The 15,043-nt window shown below is 32.9% G+C and overlaps 1 protein-coding gene across 29 annotated transcripts in view; it reads right to left on the reverse strand.

Annotated features, from left to right (window-relative positions):
- Positions 1–15,043, reverse strand: part of DLG1 (discs large MAGUK scaffold protein 1) — a 275,437-nt gene that overhangs the window by 21,326 nt on the left and 239,068 nt on the right. For 16 of the 29 annotated variants that reach the window (XM_040484886.1, XM_040484885.1, XM_040484904.1 and 13 more), the window contains 5 exons: positions 8,023–8,064; positions 7,282–7,317; positions 5,350–5,400; positions 4,363–4,464; positions 3,946–4,118 (listed from right to left, as the gene is read on the reverse strand). In XM_040484886.1, coding sequence (XP_040340820.1) covers positions 3,946–4,118; positions 4,363–4,464; positions 5,350–5,400; positions 7,282–7,317; positions 8,023–8,064 — 404 coding nt within the window. The remainder of the gene's footprint in view (positions 1–3,945; positions 4,119–4,362; positions 4,465–5,349; positions 5,401–7,281; positions 7,318–8,022; positions 8,065–15,043) is intronic. The other 13 variants (XM_040484907.1, XM_040484902.1, XM_040484901.1 and 10 more) reach the window with 2 other exon arrangements.

Consider the following 15,043-nt stretch of genomic DNA (forward strand, 5'->3'; position numbering starts at 1 on the left):
TTTTTTTTTTTCCAACGTTTATTTATTTTTGGGACAGAGAGAGACAGAGCATGAACGGGGAAGGGGCAGAGAGAGAGGGAGACACAGAATCGGAAACAGTCAAATGCTTTTCTTTAACTCTGGAGATAATTTTATGATTTTCCTTTTTTAGGAAAAAAAGGAACCATGAGTTCCTTTTTAATATGGTGAGTTACACTAACTGATTTTCTAGTATTTACCTTCTATTCACTGCATAAATCCTACTTGGCAGTGGCATATTATCCTTTTTATATATTAAGATTCAACTTGCTAAAATTTTGCTTAGCATTTCTGTAGATGTGTTCCTAAGAAATATTGGTCTGTAGTTTTTTTGTAATGTGTTTTCAGATTTAGAAATTTAGGTAATGTTGGACTCACAGAACGAATTGGACAGTACTTCCTCTTTTTAAATTTTATGGTAAAAATGGGTATGAATTCTTCCTTAAATGTTTGGTAGAATTTATTAGTGAAGCCACATGGAACTGGAGATTTTTGTGTGTGTGACTTTTAAATGTAAATCAATCTCTTTAGAGCATATATGACTATTCAAATGATATATTTCTTAAGTAAGCTTAAGTAGTTTATTTCTTTCAAGGAATTTATCCATTTCTTTTTTTTTTTTAATTTTTTAATATTTATTTATTTCTGAGACAGAGGGAGACACAGCATCAGTGGGGGAGGGGCAGAGAGAGAGGGAGACACAGAATAAGAAGCAGCCTCCAGGCTCTGAGTTGTCAGCACACAGCCTGATCCGGGGCTCCAACTCACAAACTGTGAGATCATGACCTGAGCTGAAGTTCGTCGCTCAACCGACTGAGCCACCCAGGCATCCCTGAATTTATCCATTTCAACTAAATTGTTGAACTGAGTGGTATAAAGTTGTTCCTAATATTCTTTGATTTTCCTTTTAATACTTATAAATTGTCATCTCTCCCATTTCTGTTTTTTTCTTTTATACACCAGTGTTTATTATTATTCTTTAAGCAAGATAGTATAATATAGTGTTTTTAGTTTAGTTTTAATTTTGTGAGATGGTTTTATTTTTTTTAATTTTTTTAATATATGAAATTTATTGTCAAACTGGTTTCCATACAACACCCAGTGCTCATCCCAAAAGATGCCCTCTTCAATACCCATCACCTATCCTCCCCTCCCTCCCACGCCCCATCAACCCTCAGTTTGTTCTCAGTCTTTAAGAGTCTCTTATGTTTTGGCTCTCTCTCACTTTAACCTCTCTCTCTCTTTTTTTTTTCCTTCCCCTCCCCCATGGGTTTCTGTTAAGTTTCTCAGGATCCACATAAGAGTGAAACCATATGGTATCTGTCTTTCTCTGTATGGCTTATTTCACTTAGCATCACACTCTCCAGTTCCATCCACGTTGCTACAAAGGGCCATATTTCATTCTTTCTCATTGCCACGTAGTACTGCATTGTGTATATAAACCACAATTTCTTTATCCATTCATCAGTTGATGGACATTTAGGCTCTTTCCATATCTTGGCTATTGTTGAGAGTGCTGCTATAAACATTGGGGTACAAGTGCCCCTATGCATCAGTACTCCTGTATCCCTTGATCTCTCCCATTTCTGATATTGATAATTTGTCTTTTCTCTTTTTCTGATCAGATTAGACACTTATTAATGACTCTGATCTTCTCAAAGAACCAATTTTGGGTTTCATCGATTATTGCTTTTTGTTTTCTTTTTCTGTTTTCCTCTATTATTTTTATTATTTCCTTCCTTCTGCCTATCATATAATTTTTGTTTTTATTTTTACTATGCCGTCCCTTTCTCTCTTTCTAGTCTTTTACTTATTCTTATTTATTTACTTATTCTTATTTATTTTTGTTTGGAAAAGTTTTTAAGGCTGTGAATTTTCTTGTGATCACTTTTAAATGTATTCCATGGATTCTGATATGCACTGTTTTCGTTATTAAGAAAACTTATAATTTCATTTTGTATTTTCTCTTTCATGTAATAGTTAACAGATAGCTTTAAAATTTCTAGTTGGGTGGGCCTTACTGTTTTTGATTTTCTCATCATTTATAGCTTTACTGCATTGTGATCAGAGCAGAACTTGTAATATTCTTACTTTATGGAACTTTCTAATATTTTCTTCTCTACATGGCTTGCAAAAGAAATAGCTTGCTGTGACTTGGTGTTTACTTTTCCGTTTGTCAGTAATTTGAAGTTTGGACATTATCTTTCAGTTAGGGTGAGGATGTGGTTTTTTACATTTTTAAAAAATTTAGAAGAAATATAACATCATGAATAAAGCTAAAGCTATAATTTTCTTCCCTTTCCTCCCAAAGGAAAACCAGTGAATAGTGGCTTATGTATATTCCTGAAATACGTGTGTATGATTCCCATCCATGTTTTTATGTTTACTAAGCATGTATCCATAAACCATATAGGCTGTTTCATGTTATTTTAAAATTTATGTAGATAGTATCATACTGTATGTCTTCTTTGCAACTTCACAGTCATCATTATATTTTGAGATTTATTAATGTAGTTACACCTCACTAGTGAATATTCTAGTTTATTCACTCTGTTGTATCCCACTGCATAAATAAGTTAACTATCCATTTCCCTTTTTTTTAATTATTAAAAAAATTTTTTATGCTTATTTATTTTTGAGAGAGAGAGCGAGAGCAAGCAGGGAGGGGCAGAGAGAGGGGGAGACACAAAATCTGAAGTAGGCTTCAGGCTCTGAGCTGTCAGCACAAAGCCCAACACGGAGCTTAAACTCACAGACTGTGAGATCATGACCTGAGTCAAAGTCAGACGCTTAACCTAGTGAGCCACCCAGGCACCTCACCATTTCCCTTTGTTGATTCCAATTTTTCACTATTATAAAGAGCTATGAACATTCTTATACATAATCATCATAAGTAAATTTCTACTTAGATACCAAGAAGTATATTTTTGAGTCACAGGGTACAAGCATTTATTTAGGTATTGCCAAACTCTTCTCAAAAGAAGTTCTGTTAATTTATAACCCACTAAAAATATCTAAGATTTCTATTTTCCCAAATTCTTGGCATCACTGGACATTTCCATTTAAAAAATTTTAAAAACTAATCAGAGTTAACCAAGCCTCTTATAAAAAAGAGTAGTATTTACAGATGGAAAACTGAGATGCTGAATTACTGCTTTATGTTTTACAGGTATTCCATTACCGAGTCTTAAACCACTAATTTTAAAGGTATAAAATAATTTCTTGATGTTTACTTTCTAGGTCTAAATAGTAATTTGAGCATAGCAGTTTGTCTGGAATACATGGTTTTGGCTTTACCATCATCTGAAGGATGCTCTCAGAAAATCTGTTGCTGTTACAGAGCTGCTGAGCATTTTTAAAACTGTTGTTAATTAAATATGACTATTCAGGAGACATTTTTATTTCCTCTTAGTACAAGAACTATACTTAAACATCTGGTTCACTGTTATTAAGAACATTGCTAGTCTTAGTTCTTTAATTATGCTAGGCATTTGGAAAGCTATTGGAAAGGTCTATGTATAGCAAATGTATAGGACCTTACAAGAACAACCTCCCTTCTTAGATTCATGTTACCATTTCTGTCCTCATTTTCTTTGTTGATCTTCCTTACCTACTTTATGTATTTTTCTAAGTCATCTAAAATTAAGTATTTAGTTGAATTCATAATATTAAAATGATCAATGCTACAATATTTAGCCTATACTTTTTCAAAAATATGAATTAAAAGTTTCTATCCCATCATTCTTTTATACTGTCAAAGGCACATCTGATTAGAAACTATATTCTGGAAATGCTCTGGTACGTTTTTTTTTGAAGTTTTTATTTTCAAGTAATCTCTACATCTAACATAGGGCTTGAACTTACAACCCTGAGATCAAGAGTCACCTGCTTTACCAACTGAGCCAGCCAGGTGCCCATGGTGCTTACCTTTTCTGCTACTTCCCGCACAGACTGGACACTTGTTCCATATAGATGGTTATTATACTGGCCAGCTTCAATAAATTTATGCTCCTGGATATCTTTTTCCATCTGCTCTCTTGAAGTCACAAAATGATAATCTCTTCCATCTACCTCATAGTCTCGTTTTGGTCTAGTTGTATCTTCAATAGAAAATAACTTGAAGTTTTTAGTATTAACAAACATAACAAATCTATTTTCTGCTTAGAAAATGTTTTGTTAAGTTTAACACAACAGCGATTAATTGAAACTTAAAAAGGGACAATGATATGGAGGAATAACGGATAACTTAGTATAAACCATTAAAAATGGTAATGTTTGCTTTTACGACACATGGTGACAAAATGTTAAGAACAATAATTAAGAATATTTATGCGGCTTACTTACGAGGAACACATGATCCAAATTTGTCAGGAAATTCAGAGATCAAGTCATCATTTATCCTGTCTTTCATAGGTCCCAATATGATCACTGGTCGAGTATAATTAACTGTAAAGATAAACTGCATGTTAAAAGGAATAAACACTCAACAAACATCAATGTATTTCACCAGAGAATAAAAATATCTTTAAATGTTATAAAGAATATTTTTTTCTTTCTCCATCAATGATGCTTAACTTGCTAGTTTATACACTTTTCAGATCTTAAACTTAAGTTAATCTCCCATTAGAAGTCATAAACTTGGCAATTCAACCAAGTTAAATTCAGAATTTAGCAGATAGTGTTTCTCTACAATGCTAGTATCATCTCATTACAAATGAGAAAACACCAGTTTAGTGTTTACTGATCCTTTCTGAAGTAGGAATTGTTAGGAAGCAGATCAAAGAAGGGCAAAAAAGAAACTGGGTGTAAGAAGTGATATAATTACAGGAGTGATCTAGAAAGATGATTTAATAGGAGTGGATTATACCTTACACTGGATTGTAAAGGATTATGCTAAAAGCAGGGAGATTGATAGGATCAGAATTATGGTAGGAGGGATGAAAAGAAGGTTATAAATAAGGAAGATAATGAGAGAAGGATAAATAGGACCTAGAAACTGACTGGACAAGGGAGATGAAAACAGAGAAAGATCAAAGATGTTTACAAAATTTTGAACAAGGGTCACTGTAGGACAGTGACACTATCATAAACACTGGAAAGAAGCTGCTTAGAAAATAAAATAGCAATATAAAACAGCTAATACAAAATGACTAAATTCTAACACTGTAAACTAAACCACACTTCACAAGATACATATAGCAAATTTCTATATTTATAGAAAAAATATAGCAAAATTCTAATAAACATTATTTTGAGGTGTAAGTTAGACCTATTTTCCAAAGTAAGAAGTATATTTTTCTATTAGATTATAAATCAACAGACTTCACAAACCTTCTTGTTGATTCACTGGCTCATAAGATAAGACATATTCTTCTTGACCACCTATTAGAAAGTTAAAATACAGATGAGAAAATCTATTAAGATAACTAATGCTAACTTAATTTGTCATACATAACATATAAATTACTGGCACTTTCCTGAGAAAACAGCAAAGATGTACTTTGTGAATTATTTCCGGCAAGATTTAGTTAAAAAAAAAAAAAAAAAAAAAAAAAGTGGCAAATTATAAAGTCATAAGTTTGATAAATGTAAAAACAAAATACAAATGTGCTATTTAACAACTACTTTTCTGTTATTCTGTGTTTTAAACTATCATTAGATCTATTTAAAATCTTATTTGTGATGTCAAGCATGTGACATTAATTTTTATTCAGAAGCTGAGAACTAATAAGTCTCTTAAAGATTAACTTTTTAAAGAACAGTTCTACATATATGCATATTTATGCAATTTACTGCTATTAAGAATATGTTGTTCTTTTGGTCCCACCAGATACAATATTTAACAGGATATATTTATTTTTTTATAATTATGATTATAATAAAAAATTTAATATAAAGGTAAAACTATAGTCACTATTTTACTGGTAAAAAAAATTCACTAATTGTTCTAATAATTCATTTATTCAATTAAAAATATAACATTTATGGGGAACCTGGGTGGCTCAGTCAGTTAAGCATCTGACTTTGGCTCAGGTCATGACCTTGCGGTTTTTGGGTTCGAGCCCTGCGTCAGGCTCTGTGCTGAAAGCTCGAAGCCTGGAAACTGCTTCTGATTCTGTGCCTCCTTCTTTCTGCCCCTCCCCCACTCATGCTTGTGTGTGTCTCTCTCTCTCTCTCAAAAATAAACATTAAAAAAATGAAAAAATAATATATATGTAACATTTAAAGTGAGTTTAGTAGTGCCTGTGTGGCTCAGCTGGTTGAGTGTCCCAACTCTTGATTTTGGATCAGGTCATCATCCTGGGGTTGTGGGATCAAGCTCCATGTCTGGCTCCACGCTCTGTGTGGAGATGCTTAAGATACCCTCCCTTTCTCTCCCTGCCCCTCTCCCATGCTATAATTAAAAAAAAAAAAAAAAAAAAAAAAAAGGAAAAACAATATTAAAAGAAAAAAAATGAGTTTAAAAAAGCTTTAGATAAGGGTACTCCCTTCTACTACTAGATGGGATGCTGCTCAATTCATGAATTGCTTAATAAAGCCAATTAAAAAAAAAGTCTACAAATTATATCTTCACTCAGCAAAATGAACTAAAGAGAGAGTTAAAAATTCCTGGGATTCTTAACACACACACACACACACACACACACACACACACACACACACACGTATAGAAAACAAACTAGGAAGGACTGTTACTTCAAGCAGTTCAATAAAAACAATCAATGTTGTATAATATATTTGAGGATATTCCCCTTGATTATCAAGATTCTATAGCAACCTTTTCATTAAATTTGTCACTGGTTTATATCACATGTATGCAGCTGTAGAGCTTTTAAATTCATATACTGGCTTTAAAAGTATATTTCACTGCTTTAAAAGTGTATTTCACTGTTTTATTTATTATCATAATGTATAAAATACATACTTACAAGCTGCTTTTTAAAGTACTGTAAAACATGGTTTATATATTAGCAAAAACATGCAATTTGAATATTCCACACCTAACAATTCATGCAAATGGTGAGACAGACAGTATATACTTTCATTACCTCTTTTTAGACTAGAAAGCTACTCAACTGCTCTATGGTGAGTTCTATTACACATTAATAAAACACTAATAAGAAATCACATTCCCATACCAAAAAAAAGAAAATTGTTATGTAACTATTATGCAAAAAATAACAACCAATGAAATGAATGAGGGTTAAAAGTATATATTGTCAACATGAAAAAATATCAGAGACTGATATTAACAGGATGGACCTTTTGAGCAGCCATACTCATCTGTAATCAAGATTACTTTCACATTAGACAGCAGTAAAAAAAAAAAAAGTTAGAAAAGCAATTTTAATTTTTACGGTACCACAACTGATAAATTCATGCACTCCCCCTGTTACTCCCATGCCCAAATCTGTTAAAAAAAACTTCACATGCTTGCATAGTTCACTTAACAATATGATACCAAGAATGTAACACAGTACACCAAAAAGAAATCAGTATTATTGTTTGAGCAACTGTTGAAAAATTTTCCTTCATCGTGTATGTTCACCAGACGCTGGTAATAAATAAACTCAACCCAGAACAGTTAACCCAGGACTGGTGACAAAGAATAAAAAAGGACATAAAGCTAACAAAAATTTAGCATTACTTAAAAACATTTTAATGCTCATATTAAAAACAAAATTACTAAAGAAAATGGCAAAATAGAAGTTTATCCCTCATTTAACCAGATTTTTTTCTTGTAAAAGATACATACATATAAGTGTACTGTGTATACAAATAGTACTGTTTGTAAAAAGGATTTTAGAATTTTATAAATTTTTGGAAATTAGCTGTTGTACATATAGGACTTTATTTCTGAAGTACAGACTTTTACTTGGCTCTCCCTGATTTTAAAATATTACGCATCTGATTTTGTTTTTAGAACACATCACTAAGGCAATAACTCCCAAAGGGTATGTATTACTTGTGATTACAAAAGAACAAGTAACTTAAAACACTTACGGTAACTACTTTCACTATCGCTGGCATTAGAAGTTATATGCTCTGAAATTGCAGGACAATGGAAAAAAATAAAGAAAAGTGTCATGAGTTTAAAAAAAGCAAATTATCAAGATAAACACAAGATGACATTACAAAATATTGCAATATAAATCACATACTCAATTTTTAAAAGTCATTTTTGATTTTCCTTGAAAATTTTGTTTTTTTTCAAATAAATATGAATTAGGAAGGAAAAAAAAACCCTGTAATTAAGGAAAATGCTCCATTTTTGTACAACACAGATTACAAACAAAATCTATGACAAATATCAAGTAGAATATGACAAAGAGGGCAAAGTGATCCTAGTCCAAATGTAGACACAGAACCCAAAAAGAGAAGAGACAAGTTGTATTTGACCAAACAGATGGCCATTTTAATGAAGGAATGTCTTAAAAAAGAAATGATCTTGCTTTTAGTTCAGCTTCTTTCTTGTTCCTGTAGAGAAATGAAAATCCATGTTTTTGAGATCATATAAAGCATTTTAGATGTCATAGATTCAGATGCCTCGAAAAAAAGTCAAATGGAAGGGAATTCTAGAAAGTAGGCTTGTATTTTAAAATAGACTAGTGTTTCTGAGAAATGCGGTTTTGATAAAACTGACAATGGCTGCTTTGCAATCAAAAGGTAAAGCAAATACACCTACTCGCAAATTGCCTGGCCTCTCCTTGAAAGTGACCTCATTTCATAACTTGATTGTTCAGTAAACACCAGGCACTCTTCCCATGCAAATGTAATTCTGAATGTTCTCTAAGTATCTCCCATGAATAAAAAAAAAGTAATTTTATGTATAAAATTAAAAAACAAAATTTTCCACAGGAGAGAGGGAAATCTAAATTTCTTATGTGAAGCAAGGGAAAACATTTTTAAAGGATAAGAAAAGAGCTGGAAGAGAAATATCTGCTGTATCATACCACGTAAAATCAAGATGCACTACTGAAAAGTTCAGAGAATGGTAGAATTTAAGACTTCAAATAAGATAACATTTCTTGAACTACTGTCACATTGAAAATTACGTCTGTTATTCTAACCTGCAAAGACAAGGTATAATTTTCTTTCTTCCTTTTATAATTGCAATACAGTTGACATACAATGTTGTGTTAGTTTCAGGTACAAGGACATAACTTCCTTCTTATTATATATATTTTAAATACAGCAGGACATTAAAAATTATACGTAAAATCAAATAATATATGACAAGCATATGTAAAATGTTATTTAAAAGTTTATATTTAAAAATTCCTTCTCTTGTAATACAAATCAAAACCACACTGAGATACCACCTCACACCAGTCAGAGTGGCTAAAATTAACAACTCAGGAAACAATAGATGCTGGCAAGTATGTGGAGAAATGGGAACCCTCTTGCACTGTTGGTGGGAATGCAAACTGGTGCAGCTGCTCTGGAAAGCAGTGTGGAGGTTCCTCAAAAAATTAAACATAGAACTACCCTATGACCCAGCAAGAGCACTACTAAAAATTTATTCAAAGGATACAGGACTGCTGATTCACAGGGGCACATGTACCCCCATGTCTACAGCAGCGCTTTCAACAATAACCAAATTATGGAAAGACCTTAAATGACCATCAACTGATGAATGGATAAAGATGATGTGGTTTATATATACAGTGGACTACTGCTTGGCAATGAGAAAGAATGAAATCATGCCATTCGCAGCAAAGTGGATCAAACTGGAAGGTGTCATGCTGAGTGAAATGAGTCAGCCAGAGAAAGATATCATATGTTTTCACTCATATGTGGATCCTGACAAACTTAACAGAAGACCATGGGAGAAAGGAAGGGGAAAAAATAGTTACAAACAGTGAGGGAGGGAGGCAAACTGTAAGAGACTCTTAAACACAGAGAACAAACTGAGAGTTGACCAGAGAGTGGGGGGAGGGGAGAGGGGAAAATGGGTGATGGGCACTGAGTAGGGCACTTGTTGGAATGAGCATTGGGTGTCGTATGTAAGCGATGAACCATGGGAATCTACCCCCAAAACCAAGAGCACACTTTACACGCTGTATGTTAGCCAATTTGACAATAAATTATATTAAAAAAATTTTCTTTCCTTGTTACCACATGTACTTCAAAACAATCATTTTAAATTGTATAACATTCTATTGAACTGATAAATCCTAATTTACCTTACTACTTATTACTTAGACATTTTAGTTTGCTTTAAGCTGTTTTCCATCAACATCAATAATTATTTTTACCTCTTGTCCTATTTACTTAAATTCATTCCCGGAGTAGGAATGACACATTAAAAAAATCTTAAGTTTATATTAGAATTGGTATTACACTCTACAATCTCTAATACATAAAAGAAAGAAACATTAGTTACTGCAATGGAGTGAGCGAAAGATAGTAAGTAGGAGTGCGAAAGATAGTAAGTAGGAGTAAAGAAGAAACAAAATTAAACATGAGTCTGACAATTATAGAAGTTGGGTAAATGAATACTTACAGGGTTAATTTTACTATTCTTCTATTATTGAATATATTTGACATGTTATATAGCAAAAAGTTAAAGTTACTACATATCTCTTTTCTGTCTTTTCTGGGGATTTCTCCTACTCATCTCAAATTCTCTAAGATTACCAATAGCCGTTAGGCAATGAAATTCTTCAAGTTCTTTCAAGTATCCTTTTATGTAACTCTACAATAAAATCTTGCTGTTCAAAGCATGGCTCGTGGAATAGCACCATCATCACTGCTTGAGAATTTATTAGAAAGGTAAAATGCTTTCTTCCTGATAACTAAAACTAGCATATATATATATATATATATATATATATATATATATATATATATTAGTTTTTATTTATTTTTGAGAGAGAGAGACAGAGAGACAGAGTGCAAGTAGGGAAGGAACAGAAAGAGAGGTAGACAAAGAATCTGAAGCAGGCTCTGGGCTCTGAGTTGTTAGCACAGAGCCCGACGCACAAGCTGCAAGTTTATGACCTGAGCTGAATCAGATGCTTAACTGACTGAGCCACCCAGGCGCCCCTAAAAATTGTATTTTTAAAGGAACTTCATCACAAAAAGGTACTCAAATGTCCAATAAACATATGAAAAGGTGTCCAACTTTATTACTTATCAAGGAAATGCAAAATAAGCCACAATGGATATCCCTACCATACATCAGAATGGCTAAAATGAAAAAAAAAGATATGCCAAACACACAGAAGATATGTAGCAACTAGAACTCATACACTACTGGGGGTGGCAAAATTGGTACAGCCACTATGGAAAACTACTTGCAGTACCTACCAAAGCTGAACAGATGTATGTATCTATGACCCACCAATTCCTTTCCCAGGTATTTCCCCATCAGAAAGATATATATGTGTTGACCAACAGACATGTGCAATATTGTTCAAAGCAACACTATTCCAAATAGCCCTAAATATATGTTTATTTACAAATTTGAGACAATAGGGGTGCCCCAGTGGCTCAGTTGGTTAAGTGTATGACTTCAGTTCAGGTTATGATCTCTTGGTTAGTGAGTCTGAGCCCTGCATTGGGATCTCTGCTGTCAGCACGAAGCCTACTTTGGATCCTCTGTCCGCCCCCCAACCCCATCCCTTCCTTGCTTGTGATCCCTTTCTCTCAAAAATACATAAACATTAAACAAAACCTGAGATGATATATGTAGTTTCACATTTTATTTTTTTCATTCACATTATGAACATTTCCCCATGTCATATGTTTTAATATGATTTTCAATGGCTATACAATATTACAAAGTATAGACAATCATACTTCATTAACCACTTCCCAAATGTAAGACATTTTAGGATGGTTTCAAAAATTTTTTGACTGTAGTTTCTGAATAAAATTAAAATAAAGATCCTGATGTATAAACCTTTATCACCATCTCTGATTACATCTTTAGGATAAATTCCTTGAAGAGGAATTAGTAGGTCAAAAGATATGCTTTTTCAAATACACATAATTATAACATATTGAAAATACTCATTCCCCGGAACTCTACCACTGGGTTTTTCTTTAAAAGAAATGTCTGTCAAGAAGATGGGTAAAAACTGTCATTTTGGATGCTTATTTCACTTGTTATTGTTTTAGCATTCTTCTCACGTCCCTTGTTCAGTTACCTAATGAAGAGAGAATCTATTTCTTAGTGATCTGTCAGAAATGTGTAGTGCAAAGATATGATCCCTTTGCCATACATGGTATAAATATATTCTTCTTCAAGTTTTAATTTTGATTTTGATGTTTGATGACCACAGCCATTTCAAATCTCCCTAAATCCAGTCTCACCTTTCTAATCAGACATCTTTTCCCGAGAATGTATCATATATGTCTTTTCTCTTTGCCCTAACTACTACACATCATCCATCTCAAGCAATACTCCCATTCTTACACTTACTCTTTACACAAATAAAAGTAATTCTGGTTTTGGCATCTAAGAGCTCTGCACAACTTTGCTGAAATGAGTCTTTGAGATGAGAAGAAAGGCTTCCCATTACGTATCTCTTTCCTATGTGCCTGAGTTTTTGAGGCGTTCTACAAAATGGAAAGCTATAAAAATTGACCTTCATTTAAAAGGTACAAACCTTGTCTGAAACTGCATCATGATTTCACTTCTGAGCACCTTATACAGCCCCTCCTGAACTTATTTCCTTTTAGTATCTGTTAAAGGAATCTTACTTTTTTCTTTCTGACCTTTTCCAAAGTTGCCTTCTTAAAGCATACAAGCTGCACACATTTCTATTTCTAGCTTTTCACAAGCTATGATGATTTACTTGCATTCTCTCAGACTTCCATCATATTCTACTTAGTTCTGTTAGTCAAAATTAGGATTAGAAAGGCAAATTCTCTCATTGTTTCCTGTACTGTCAACAGGGCAAATCAATAATTTGATTCTCTTCTTTGTAAAATCATTTGAAGTTTATGTCTATGAAAAGTATTCTAGGTTATCACTTTTTTCTTTTTCTTCTTCAATTAAATACATTATTTTTCACAGGTTATGTAAAATTACATGTAGATGTACATCTTTCTCGATATTCAGTGTTATTCCACATTTCTTCAATGGGTTTGTTTCTCTGAAATAATTTATGCTTTTTGTCCTCAGTCGCTTCATGAATCCTATTCCAACAAGTCCTGAATACCTATAGAGGTCACATTTATTTCTTCATACTAAAACCTCACAGGATTTTGCTTAAGTTTATTTCCTGTAGCCGGAACTTTAGAATACAGATTACTGAGGCTACAAATAACGTCCCTGACCACGCTTTTCCCAGAATTTTCTGTTGTGTAATAATGGGGACTTTGTTAACTGCTAGTCATCTATCTCATGTGGTAACTGCCATCATATTGAGGTTTAGAATTTTACTCGTATTTTCCTGTCTCCCTCAGTTTTTTCCAAATAAAATCTTCTAGATTTGCTCATCAAGTTACCAGATGAATAAATTATTTTAGTTTCTGTGAAATGAAGCACAAAACCTATTATTCAAGGGAATCTTAAGTTGCCATCCGGAAAATTAAACCCTTTTAGAAATGACATTGTCTCATAATCAGTTACTGTTTTTCATTTATTTCTCTTCTCAAGTCCCAAACATCAAAATGAGAGATGGAAATAAGATGTGGTGTAGGTGTAATTATCATCCATCATAACAGTTTCAATATGGGAAACAAATTCATTTAGTTCCTCTTCAAGGAGTTTTCCACAGGTCTCTGATGATTCAACAGATATTAAAAAATCTGTGGATCCTTACACTGATTCATACCATCTCTAAAATATATCATTCTCAAATTCTATAGCATTAAGAATCTATGGAAATACTTTCCAGTTTTAAAGATTTTTACTGATTATATTCTCCAAAGGTAAAAGATTTAAAAAGGGTGCCACTAGCGATAGTAAATTTGTGGCTCTTGACAAATCCTACAAAGGCACATGCAAAAATAACATACTGTGTCTGTATAGAAACAATTACACATAAAGCATACTGCCTTCAATCTAATACAAACCTTTAATCGTTAAGGTTGAAATAAAAGTTGAGTACTTTCACTTCAGATTAAGATTGCAGTATAAAGTTAGCATAAATCAGGGAAAAAACCTTCTACGAAATATAATGTTTATTAATGTAGATCTTAGAAAGTTAAAAGATGTTGGTTATATCCTTAATGACCAATGAGTTACAAAGAAATAAGTCTTCAAAATGCTTAATAATCCAAATTGAAAGAACTATCTAGGAAACTTTAGCTCAAAATATTACCTCTATGAGTCACTGTCACCTAAAGTAACTTAGTAATATTTGGTAAACGTTCATATTTAATCAATTTGAGAACACCTAAATTTAAAATTTTGTTTGCTAAAAAATGCCTTGTTTCATCCATTGGCTCCGATATTTACTGAATGACTCCTATATATCAGACTCTCTACCAAGTTTTATATGAAAATTAAATACTAGTTAGAAAATTAAATAAGAACAACACAACAAAAACCAAAAACACCAACGTCTTGGTTAAAGGAAAAATAAAGGATAATATTTCTTGTAATTCTTTTCATAACTTATAATCTCCTTTAAAAACAGATGTGGGGCACCTGGGTGGCTCAGTCAGTTAAGCATCTGACTTCAGCTTGGGTCATGATCTCACGGTTCATGTGTTCAGGCTCTGTGCTGACAGCTCAGAGCCTGGAGCCTGCTTCAGATTCTGTGTCTCCCTCTCTCCCTCTGCCCCTCCCCTGCTCATGCTCTATCTCTCTCTCTCTCTCTCAAAAGTAAATAAACATTAAAAAAAACAAAAAAACAAAAACACAGTTGTAAGCTCCTCCCCCCCCCCCAATAGACTGCTACTTCAACTTGAGGTACACATTCTTCTCTATTAAGATCCACTGTATTTTATAGTCTCACATTATAGCAATGCTCTTCTAACACAGAAACAAAGTGATTTTAACTTGTTTTAACAGAAAAACCAGGTGGATATAAATCTGCAAGGAAGATTATTTTCTACATTCTAA

Source organism: Herpailurus yagouaroundi, unplaced genomic scaffold (genome assembly GCF_014898765.1).
Source record: "Herpailurus yagouaroundi ecotype Mexico unplaced genomic scaffold, PumYag 162, whole genome shotgun sequence".
In the NCBI taxonomy this organism is placed as follows: Eukaryota; Metazoa; Chordata; class Mammalia; order Carnivora; family Felidae; genus Herpailurus; species Herpailurus yagouaroundi.